The 9964-nt window shown below is 42.4% G+C and overlaps 2 protein-coding genes across 6 annotated transcripts; both read left to right on the plus strand.

The window, feature by feature from the left end:
* Nucleotides 1-1005: 1005 nt before the first annotated feature.
* On the plus strand, nucleotides 1006-2592 carry LOC123427491. Its single transcript, XM_045111554.1, has 2 exons — nucleotides 1006-1432; nucleotides 2291-2592. Exon 1 carries the CDS (start codon nucleotides 1069-1071, stop codon nucleotides 1429-1431), a length of 363 nt encoding a protein of 120 aa, XP_044967489.1. The 5' UTR covers nucleotides 1006-1068; the 3' UTR covers nucleotide 1432; nucleotides 2291-2592.
* Nucleotides 2593-4112: 1520 nt separating this feature from the next.
* On the plus strand, nucleotides 4113-9635 carry LOC123427492 (transcription factor bHLH110-like). Of its 5 annotated transcripts, none has more exons than XM_045111559.1 (8): nucleotides 4113-6243; nucleotides 7045-7297; nucleotides 7373-7970; nucleotides 8082-8204; nucleotides 8288-8365; nucleotides 8447-8529; nucleotides 8931-8969; nucleotides 9065-9117. In XM_045111559.1, exons 1-7 carry the CDS (start codon nucleotides 6183-6185, stop codon nucleotides 8935-8937), a joined length of 1203 nt encoding a protein of 400 aa, XP_044967494.1. In that variant the 5' UTR covers nucleotides 4113-6182; the 3' UTR covers nucleotides 8938-8969; nucleotides 9065-9117. The 5 variants fall into 5 exon arrangements, with proteins under 5 accessions (XP_044967494.1, XP_044967490.1, XP_044967493.1 ...); XM_045111555.1 differs by having other exon boundaries at nucleotides 5381-6243; nucleotides 8464-8529; nucleotides 9065-9635; XM_045111558.1 differs by having other exon boundaries at nucleotides 5382-6243; nucleotides 7045-7293; nucleotides 7376-7970; nucleotides 8464-8529; nucleotides 9065-9635.
* The last annotated feature ends 329 nt before the right edge of the window (nucleotides 9636-9964 follow it).

A 9964-nucleotide genomic window follows, 5' to 3' on the forward strand; every position in this document is an offset into this window, starting at 1 on the left:
ACACAAAACATGATTAATACAGTAGCTTAATCATGTGAAAACAGAAAAATAGAAAGTATCAATATTGGTTCATCACCCAACAGGCGCATTTCTTTAATGCCTTTTAGTTAGGCAAGATGATTTTAATGATGGTCACATAGAAATAGTAATTAAAACATGCAAAAAGAGCATCATGATTCACATGAAAAGCACATTTAAGTCTAACCCACTTCCTATGCATAGGGATTTTTCAAGCAAACAATTTATGGGAGCAAGAATCAATAAGTATAGGAAGGCAGAACAAACATATCTTCAAGATTTTCAACACATAGAGAGGAAACTTGATATTATTGCAATTTCTACAAGCATATGTTCCTCCCTTATAATAATTTTCAGTAGAATAATGAATAAATTAAACAATATAACCATTCATGATCCACAAGCATAGATTTTTATAACTCTCCGCATAAACAATTTTCTTCTCATTCATAATAATGGGAGCAAACTCAACAAAATAACTGCCATGAAACATTGAATTGATATAATCAAAATGAAAATTAAAATCATGATGGCAAGTTTTATAGTTATCATTATTCTTTATAGCATATATGTCACCACAATAGTCACCATGAAGGCCATCAATGGCGTTGAGATCTTGATGGTCAAAAGAGATGGTGAGAAAACGGTTTGATCAGGGATGTGAAGAACGTGTGGTTGAAAGAAAGGATAAAGAGAGAGGACAGAGCGGCGGGCACGGTCCCACAGGTACGCGTGGCAAGCAGGGGAGACGGTTGTCGATCGGGAATTTTATAGCCGGATGTTTCGAATCAGTTTCCAAATCCGTAGGGTTTCCGAAACTCAAAGGGTGACAAACCAAATCGGAGAGAAACACCAGAGCACGCCGGTTCAACTTGAGGGAGTAAATTCTGTCAAAAAAGGAAAAGATCTCGAGGGAGTAAAATTGTGATCCTCCGTCGCGCCTGAAGCCGTAGCCAAACCAGCCTGGCGACCCGAGCCCGGCATCGACCGCATCATACATACGAGGCACACCTCGGCGTCAGCCGTGCGACTCACCCTTTTGTGCCCCCCATGTCGGACGTTTACAAGAAAGCCAAGCCCGGCCGCCTCGTCTTCAAGGGCGGCGAGGCCGCCACCCTCCGCAAGCCCAAGAAGCAAAAGAAGAACAAGAAGCCCGCCGAGGATGTCCACGCCGACGCCGACGCCGACGCCGCTGCGGCTGCCGCTGCTGCCGCGGCCACGGAGGGCGCCGAAGCCGGCGGCGACTACACCATCGACGCGGCGAAGCGGATGAAGTACGAGGAGCTCTTCCCCGTGGAGACGAGGAAGTTCGGGTACGACCCGTCCAACGCCGCCCGCACCTCCCGCGACCGCACCGTCGAACAGGCCCTCGACGACCGCGTGAGGAAGAAGGCCGACCGCTACTGCAAGTGAGGTCAGGCGCTAGAATCTAGGGTTTGTTGATTTGGGCGGAATCGGCCGCCTTAGATTGTTTCGCTCGAGGCGAATTAGATTGGTTTCTGGTGTTGAAGCACATGGATTAAGTTGTTGAGGAACTGATTTATGTTCGGTTGTGTAGTTTGATTTGGTAATGATATGAATTATGAAACAGCCGTATGTGATGTGTTGCTACCTTTGTTCAATGTTTGATGCGCATTGGCGATGCCAGAGTAACAGTCTGTATTCATATAATCCACAATTTCTGATGTTGCTGCTATCCAACTTTTGAGTGTAGATGTGGTAGTTGCTAAAATACCTTAGGGTTGGTTGGATCCTTAAATTGTTGGTAGGAAGGGCTACATACAGGGTAATGTAGAAATCCACTGACCAGGCTTACTGCTATATCCAAGGGATTGAGTCACAGTGATAGTATAATAGTTGTCATGAGGTGCGAATGTAACATACTGTTTTGTTAGTCTTAAACGGGTGCTTAGCATTGGCAGAGAGGTGAATACTCACTGTCATAATAACTGACGAACTTCAGCTGGTAGTGATACTTGTGGGTCAAGACCGGATTATCTTTCTGTAATTTTTGGCATTGTTCTGGTTCCTTCTTCTGGTAGATAAATGATGCACTAGGACAAAACTGACCATGCTGTTGTTCTTTCTTCGTTGATGGGAAGAGGGAAGACCTACTGCCCGTGTTCTCCTTTTGCTGGTCATGAGCTCATTTACCATATATTTATTGACTGTGTATAAAAATCATGGCATGACATGACAATGAAACAGTGTGTTTGTATTGATGTTCATGTTCAAACCGAATGTAGGTTGATATTTTTTTCTTACTTAACAGGTGGTTAACTCATCTTAGTCGTTTGCTGCTGTGATGGAAAGAAGGCTCACTTCAATTAGTTGTTCCCAATGTATCAGAAGTGCATCTTTGGACAACTGTTAGTCCAATGGTGGCATATGTAATAGAGCTAGTCTCTGCAGCAATCAAGTATTTCCTTTGTCTTGCATGTCTGTACTATAGTAAACAAAAGGATGCTCGCATGTGGTATAATATCTCATGTTCACTCTCGGTTGTCCGTTTTGGTCAATTCGATAAATGTTGTATGCTTGGTACATGCCATTTATAACTGTGTTTTCCATTCAGCTATGTCCTTTATTTCTCTATACTATTTTTGGTTTTGGATTCTCTGTCCCCAAGTTGTTGCTCGTTGAGGAGAATGTATGTAACTTACCTTCTGTTGGCAACAGTCTGACAGACTTGATCAACATCAGACGGCGTAGTAACATCAGGTACTTCCTGCCCTCTATTTGGGTTATTGTGGATTTAGATAGCACGTTACTACATTATTTGGTGCGGCTGGCACAAGGTTTGCCAGAAGTATATGTTTGAGCTTGACTGTTTGAGGCAAGTTATGCTGTGTTTATATTAGAGTTCCTGTGGCAGCGGGCAGGCATTTGAAAATGCCTTTCTGCATCACTTAAAAACTTAACTGACAGTGATATGAACCCCTCTTTCCAATATGGCCATCATCCGGTGGTATGGGTCTAAAATAGTGTGTAAAGGATAGTAATATGAAAAACTATTCTAAGAGTGCTTACTATAATTTTTTGGTAAAGTTTAATGGTCATTCTACTTCCATCGATAATTCCTCGAATTATTTTGTTCTGCTCGTCTTCTGCTACCATGCATTTTTAAGAACAGTACGGATGATATCTCCTGACAAAGTGAACAACTTTACTAAACTGAAAATTTAGAGGGAGCAATGTCACATGGGGGCTAGACCAGTTTGTAGATTGCTTCTGATGAAATGCATGCCCGAATGTTTGGAAGCTCATCGGTTTTTACAAGATTGCTGGGTGCCTTCGTTGCACTGTGGTTTCATTTCTGCTTTTTTTTTTTCATTCTCCGAGGAGCGTGAATTGAAATATTTATTCATGTGAGCCTCATGTTGATCTGTTGCATTTTTTTTTCTGTTGAACTTTCCTAATTCATTCAGTTTGACAGAAAGTTTGTAGTTCGACGAGGTTCCTCCACTTGCATTGGTAGTTTCATAATTCTGAGCAACTTGTTCTTAATGTGTCTTTTTGTCCGCTTTGTTCAAACCTTTTCTGGTAAAACATGATGTCAGTTAATGTATGTTTCCATTGTCATCTCTCTTTGTATTAATCTTCTGATTTTGCAGTTCAGTTGGCAATTGACATGGTTATGTTCTTGTTTGAATTAGTTTATCACTATCCTGTTTTGCTTTGACTTACTCTCAAAAAATTAAATAACTTCTATTTATTTTCTGAAATTTTACAGTCTTTACTAATTATTACTATGCCCAGGGATAATGGTCGTTCTACAAGAGTCAAAGTTGCTTTTACTCTAATTTCACAGGTACAATGGTTTATAGCTACTGCTGAGTTGCTTTCTGATGAATCATGACTTGTATCCTTTTGCACAAAATGTATTCATTCAATTTCTCTTTTACAGCTGTGCCTTTTGGGCAGGCGTGCTAGCAATAAGGTTTGGACAAAAAAAATTGATTGTTGATCCTGTTCCTACCATTTCCAGGTAACTTTCTGTATTTCTCTATGACTATATCTGTCCTTAACATGCTTTTACATGCTCAAGAAAGCAATACCAGTAATAACTCAAGCATCTTCTTTTTTCCTTTAAGGAAATGTAAAAGTATTGATAAAATGGTGTTGCTCAAGAAAGCAATACCAATAATAACTCAAGCATCCTTTTTTTTTGCCCTTTAAGGAAATGTAAAAGTATTGATAAAATGGTGTTGGTATTTACAAGCCTAAAGTTAAGCTGAACCCCAGCACACAGACACACTAGTATATCAGAGGCACTCACATATATCAGGTAACGCTTCAATCACCTCTGATTTAATTTGTTGGACCAACTCGTAGATGTCTGGGTGCTCCTCATCAAAGGTGCTATGGGGAAAGGAACATATATCAAGTCTAAACTCTAGCTTCAGGTTGCCTCATACACCATCATGTCGTTGTATGGCTTTCTTTTTAAATTTCTGACGGTACTGGTTTTGTCAGCAATTTGTATGGTGATTGAAGAGTATTGCACCGCCATTTGAATCTAATGCCCTCATCTGGACCATAATGGGCAACGTACACTTCATACGTCACAACAGATGATCTCATTATTAACTATCCCTCCGAACCGCTCCATAGAACTGACGTTAACCACTGGCCGGGGAGGATGTGTATTCTCGAAGGACCCGTATCTAACGCATTTGTTTGTAGATCCTTCTTATGTTTGCACTGAGACATCCAACTTTAATACTTCATTTTCGACCTCCACTAACCTGAGGTCGTCACATGTGATTAAGAAGTCTCTGCATTAAGTTTTGAAATGAGGTTATCCCTAGTGCTTGACACGAAAGAGGTCAACATAGGGGAGAGAAAGACGCGTTCCTATTCGGTCATTAAAGCCCACAAAGAATTCTTGGTATGCTTTACCTCTTATTCTCTATTAGAATGAATGGTACGCATGCCTCCCACTGGATATCCACGCTTTATGTCTTTCTCTTCTCTGAAAGTTGGAAGACCCCCCATCCTTGTATGCATCCAGGGTGATTTATTGGCAGGCGTTATAGTTCCTGTTATCTGGTCTTGGTTTTCTAAAGGATGTTGTAGCAAATAAGTAAGGGAAAGTTCTTTTGGGGCTGATGGCTGGCTGTGGTAATAAGCTGCCCCCTAGCCAACTTATTCTAGAAGCTCAACCTAAAAATTTATTTGAGAAGATCAAGTTATCAGGGAATCAACAATTTTATCGAATGAATTTGATATTTCGACCAAGTATCATTTAGTACCAGAACTGTTGCTGATTCTGGAAAAAAAAATATTCCTTCCTTACCTACCTTTTTACGTGTATAATACAAGCTGTGTCATGATAAGCTTTTTGTTGCTTTGCGGAAAGGGCCTTTTGATTTAATAAGTTGTTAAGCAATTACGTAAAGAAAAGGAGTCTGCTATGACTTCCCCTTTTACAAACATCCCTTTTTATCAGGATTGCATCTCCCTAACCAAATACAGCTACCAGTCTGCTGATGGTGATTGTTATTTAAGGGTATTTCCCCTCAACGGTTCAACTTGAGCCTCTTAATTCAATCTGGGAACCAGTATTTATGTGTCAGATCAGATGATAATTTACTTGGGTGTTTTTATTAAGAATAGGATGGAAGCAGATGCTTTAAGCCGGCAGTCTGCAAGTTTATTGCTTAAGAGGTGAAGTGGTGTTTACTTTCCTTGTCCTGAGAATTTTAGAGAATGCTGGGAGTTTCAGAGCAAGTGATTCTGTCATTTGAGTTCGGGCCTCAGAGTTATCGCCTTTCAAGTGCACTTGGAGTGTGCTTTGTGAAGTATTTTTGTTTATCTGTATTTTCTAGAATCTGTTGATCCCTCGATTGTTATACTTTGGACATTCAGAATACTACTCGGCACAAGTATATGCTACAGTGCTGCTTGTAGTGAAAAAATTACGGCCCACTACAACCCTTATCATGTGGCAATGTGCTTGTGAGCTTCTGGAATGGCTAACTTGAGTTTATGGGTATCATGACCTCTTTACTTTTGTTAGACTTACAGTGAAATGGAGGGGTGTAACGGGGATCTTTTTTACAAAGTGCTATGTCAGAATTACTAAATCTTTGTAGTTTCTTGTTACTAGGAACTACAAAAGCTCTTGTACTGATTTTTCAGGTCGCAGATCTCCAAATTGCATGGTCTTTTCAAATGTTAGAGCATGTCCAGATGCTTCACTGGAGTTGGATCCATCAACAGGTTCGAACTAAACTTCAAATCTACCCTGGCACACCAAGACCACTCGTCCACTCTCAGCGCAAAATGGCAGGGTCTTTCTACTTGCGTTGACTGAAGTCTCTCCTCTCCACAGTCCACAGTCCACAGTATACAGCTTCCGAAGACTATAGTGTTCCTTTATGCTATGGTTTAGGTTCCATAGCATCATTTTAGTACTCCCTCTGATCCATATTAGTAACTGTCACTAATTACATACCACTTTAACCTTTTCAGGGAAATATGAGTACAGATTAGTATAACTATACTCGTAATGAGGATACGACATTGTGTGCTCATTTTTCTGCAAATTACTTCTCCACAGTAGAACTGCTTACTGAAGTAAACTGTGTGGTGCACGACGGCACACACATCATTTCAGAGGAATGTGCAAGTGAGAGGATGAGAGAGACTCACTGCCTGTAGCAAGTACATTCCTATCCGTAACATAATGATTTTCCACCAGAATGTTCTTGATATTGGTTTCTTTCTCATTAGGATCTGAAATTCCCTCCAAGTTTACCAAGTTACTGGGTTTAATAATCAATTCCACCCCACTGCACCACAAGGCCCACCCTACTGATTAGTGATTGCTAGAAGTAGATCGCTCAAGGTCAGATGAACTCATGCCAAGTAAAAGTAAATTTGACCACCTCTTATAGAGTTTGAAAGGATCTCATCAGGCATACGTCGGCATACACTCTGAAAAGACCACCATGGGAAGGTGAGGAGAGAAGGGAATTCCAAGCACCTATAAAATGACTCTATCCATCACATCTTCTGCAGCCAAGTATATTTCATGGACGAACATGCTCCTGAGATTCCAGTTGGTTATAGCAGTTCCTCCACTTCACCAGCTATCAGCGTCTGGGAGAGTCGCCAGATCCTACAGACGCATGCACCCTTTCCCTCATGGAGCCCCCACACTGGCACACTCCTTGCCGCCGCTGCCACTGACCCGGCAACCTTCTGCGAGGACCCCTCGTCACCAGCCCGCACACACCTTCCAAGCGGGCATCTATGGAACCATGACCTGTGAGTATGCACGCCGTACACTTGTTGATGCTTGTTCAGTGATATCTGACAGAAGTTGACCGTGAAACAACCTTTTCAGTAGCATGGGAGCTCATGGGAGCAGCAACGAGCTTGGCGGGAGCAGTGGCCACGGAAAGGACTTCCTTTCCTTGCTCGAAGCGAGGACGGTGATGCCAGAAATGCTCGATGATTTCTCCTCGGCGGCATGCGACTACCTCAAAGGGATGGACGGCAGCGACTACAACAGCATCTCCGGATCAGCTTCCTATGGTTTTGACAGTGGCGGCCCGTACGCTGGCCCCAGTGCTCTGCCCGTCGGGTGTGATGGGATTGCCAGCTCTCCACCGGTGTACCTTGGGAACAGTACCTTGGTGCAAGAGAGCATGATGGGTTGCATGCCAAGCCACAACCACGAGGTAAAACTAGATAGTTCCCAGCAGCAGGAGCTTGGAGTTCCCAATAATGCATTCCTGCAGAAAACGCTTCCTACTAGTGTTGCAATTCGTGGAAGCCCTCTGGGTTATTCTGGCTCTGGGAGTGAAAGGGTTTTTCCGGAGGGCCGAGTAATGCACGTTTCGTTTGATGCTAGGATTTCACCAGATGCAATCTATGCTAGTGGTTACAGATCAAAAACAGAATTGGCACATACCAATCAGTATGAGCAACGTACTATTTTGGTAAGATTGGAATGCTAAATTGTATTGCTAAGCAACGGCAGAGTAGAAGTTATTACTGCTTACAATGTGCTCTACAATCTACCTGTGTTCATATGATTCTTGCATTTGCAGGCAAGGACTGGTACAGGTCAAGGTGGTGCTGCAGGTGATCCTAAGAATAGAAAATCAGAGGAAAAGTTGGGAGGCAATGGAAAGAGGTCGAAGAAAGATACTTCAAGTAGATCACCTCCCAAGGTAACTAACAATGAAGATTATTTGACGAACTGGTTTAAACTCTCTGAGAAGCATCCGATCAACTTATTTTGAGCCAAACACAGGCAGAAGTGCCTGACATGAAGTTGGGAGAGAGAGACAAGATCATAGCATTGCAGCAGATCATCTCACCGTATGGGAAGGTACAAATTCTGCAAGTATTGCTAAGTGAAAATATTGAGACGACCTTCCATTCTTCTCTTTTTATTGCTAACTCCATCCAGAAGTTGTATTTTATCAGACGGATAGAGCGTCAGTGTTATATGAAACCATCAAGCACATCGAATATCTACATGAGCAAATACAGGTTGATACCATCATAATTCTTTTCACATATGCCGTATGTTTCGACTTACAGATGTTAGTACCAAGGTTTCAGAGGAATGTTCTGTAGCTGAGCCATGTAAATACGTCGGATAGCATAAGATACAATGAATACTCACACCGACAGTCTCACATTACCGTTGCACTTCACTAAGCATTTGCTACCTTGACTTGCTATGCCTGTTAGTTGGCGGATTTCCATGCCATGTCAAGTCTTGTCTAAAGAAAGATCATGTTGTCGTCGTCTAGAGAATAATTAACATAAAGAATAATGTCACTCGCACCGTCACGAGTCACAACAGGCACTCCACCTTTTCTAAAGTTAGGTAATAATGCCAACCGTTAGTACCATGCTGACTACTTGCTCTTTTTCGATTTGGACAGCTATTGAGTGAACCCTACATGAAGAATAGCACAAACGAGGTAGCATTGTATTTCAAAGATATGTATTTTTTTCTCTTCTCTAAACCGTCTTAAACGATACCTGGTAATGGCTTGCTATCATCAACTCTTTTCAGGTGCCCTTTCAATGGGGAGGTAAAGAGGAGAATTTGAGAGGCAGGGGGCTTTGCCTGGTCCCTGTTTCGTGCACCCCGCAAGTTTTCCAGGATAATAGCCTGCCGGACTGCTGGATGCCGGCGTACAAGAGCTCCCGGTACCAATGATCCCGGGCGATCGCATGTTTCCTCTATCACCCCCTAGTTGTCACGCTCACAAATTGGTTGGGGTGTTTACGACTTTACGGGTAGCCGGTTATTTTGCTTGGGTTCTCCTTGTTTTATGTACGTACTATTCCCTCTGTACCGAAATATATGTCGTTGTAGTAGGCTGGAGTTTAGCTATTCCAGCGACATATATTTCAGTACAGAGTGAGTAGTCTTGTTTCCCGTGTATTGTATGGTGGTCGATGTGTAGTCTAGAATAACAAAGTTGGGGGGTCTTAGGCTTTGTGCGGAAACAGTGCCGATGGCTGATGCTGGCCTAGCACTCACTGTTAGGAGTACAGTACAATTATTTCTGTCTTTTGGAGGTTGCACTGCACTACTTGTAGTACTTGATGTGTCCATGGAATTTAACCTTTTGATTTGATTTGCTACTTGAAGGCAGAGCTGGTAGCACAGATACGCACGTCAAAAAAAGAGAGGAAATATGTGTAGGGGTGTAGGCGAGTTATCGGCCAAACGAAACCTACATCTAAACTAAGTAGCTATTAGCCTGTCAGCGACCAACAGGACAGTCTTGCTGTCTCTGAAGAACTAGCTACTGAACAGGGGGCGACCGTTCACATTTCCTATTCGGCGCCTTATGCGCCGGTTGCAATACTCTTTGCAAACCGACACACACCCACACCCTGCACAGCGCTGTCTATCTACATGGACCGACCCGTTCGGTCTTTTTTTTTCGCTGTTTTTTTTAAC

This window comes from Hordeum vulgare, chromosome 2H, assembly GCF_904849725.1.
Source record: "Hordeum vulgare subsp. vulgare chromosome 2H, MorexV3_pseudomolecules_assembly, whole genome shotgun sequence".
NCBI lineage: Eukaryota > Viridiplantae > Streptophyta > Magnoliopsida > Poales > Poaceae > Hordeum > Hordeum vulgare.

What these genes read in the sequence shown, in the direction of transcription:
- LOC123427491 (XM_045111554.1), top strand. Translation starts at nt 1,069, where the DNA reads ATGTCGGACGTTTACAAGAAAGCCAAGCCCGGCCGCCTCGTCTTCAAG.
- LOC123427492 (XM_045111555.1), top strand. Translation starts at nt 6,183, where the DNA reads ATGGTCTTTTCAAATGTTAGAGCATGTCCAGATGCTTCACTGGAGTTG. An exon ending in GGAGTTGGATCCATCAACAG is followed by an intron (nt 6,244 to 7,044) that starts GTTCGAACTAAA and finishes CATCTTCTGCAG; the next exon opens with CCAAGTATATTTCATGGACG. An exon ending in TGAAGAATAGCACAAACGAG is followed by an intron (nt 8,970 to 9,064) that starts GTAGCATTGTAT and finishes AACTCTTTTCAG; the next exon opens with GTGCCCTTTCAATGGGGAGG.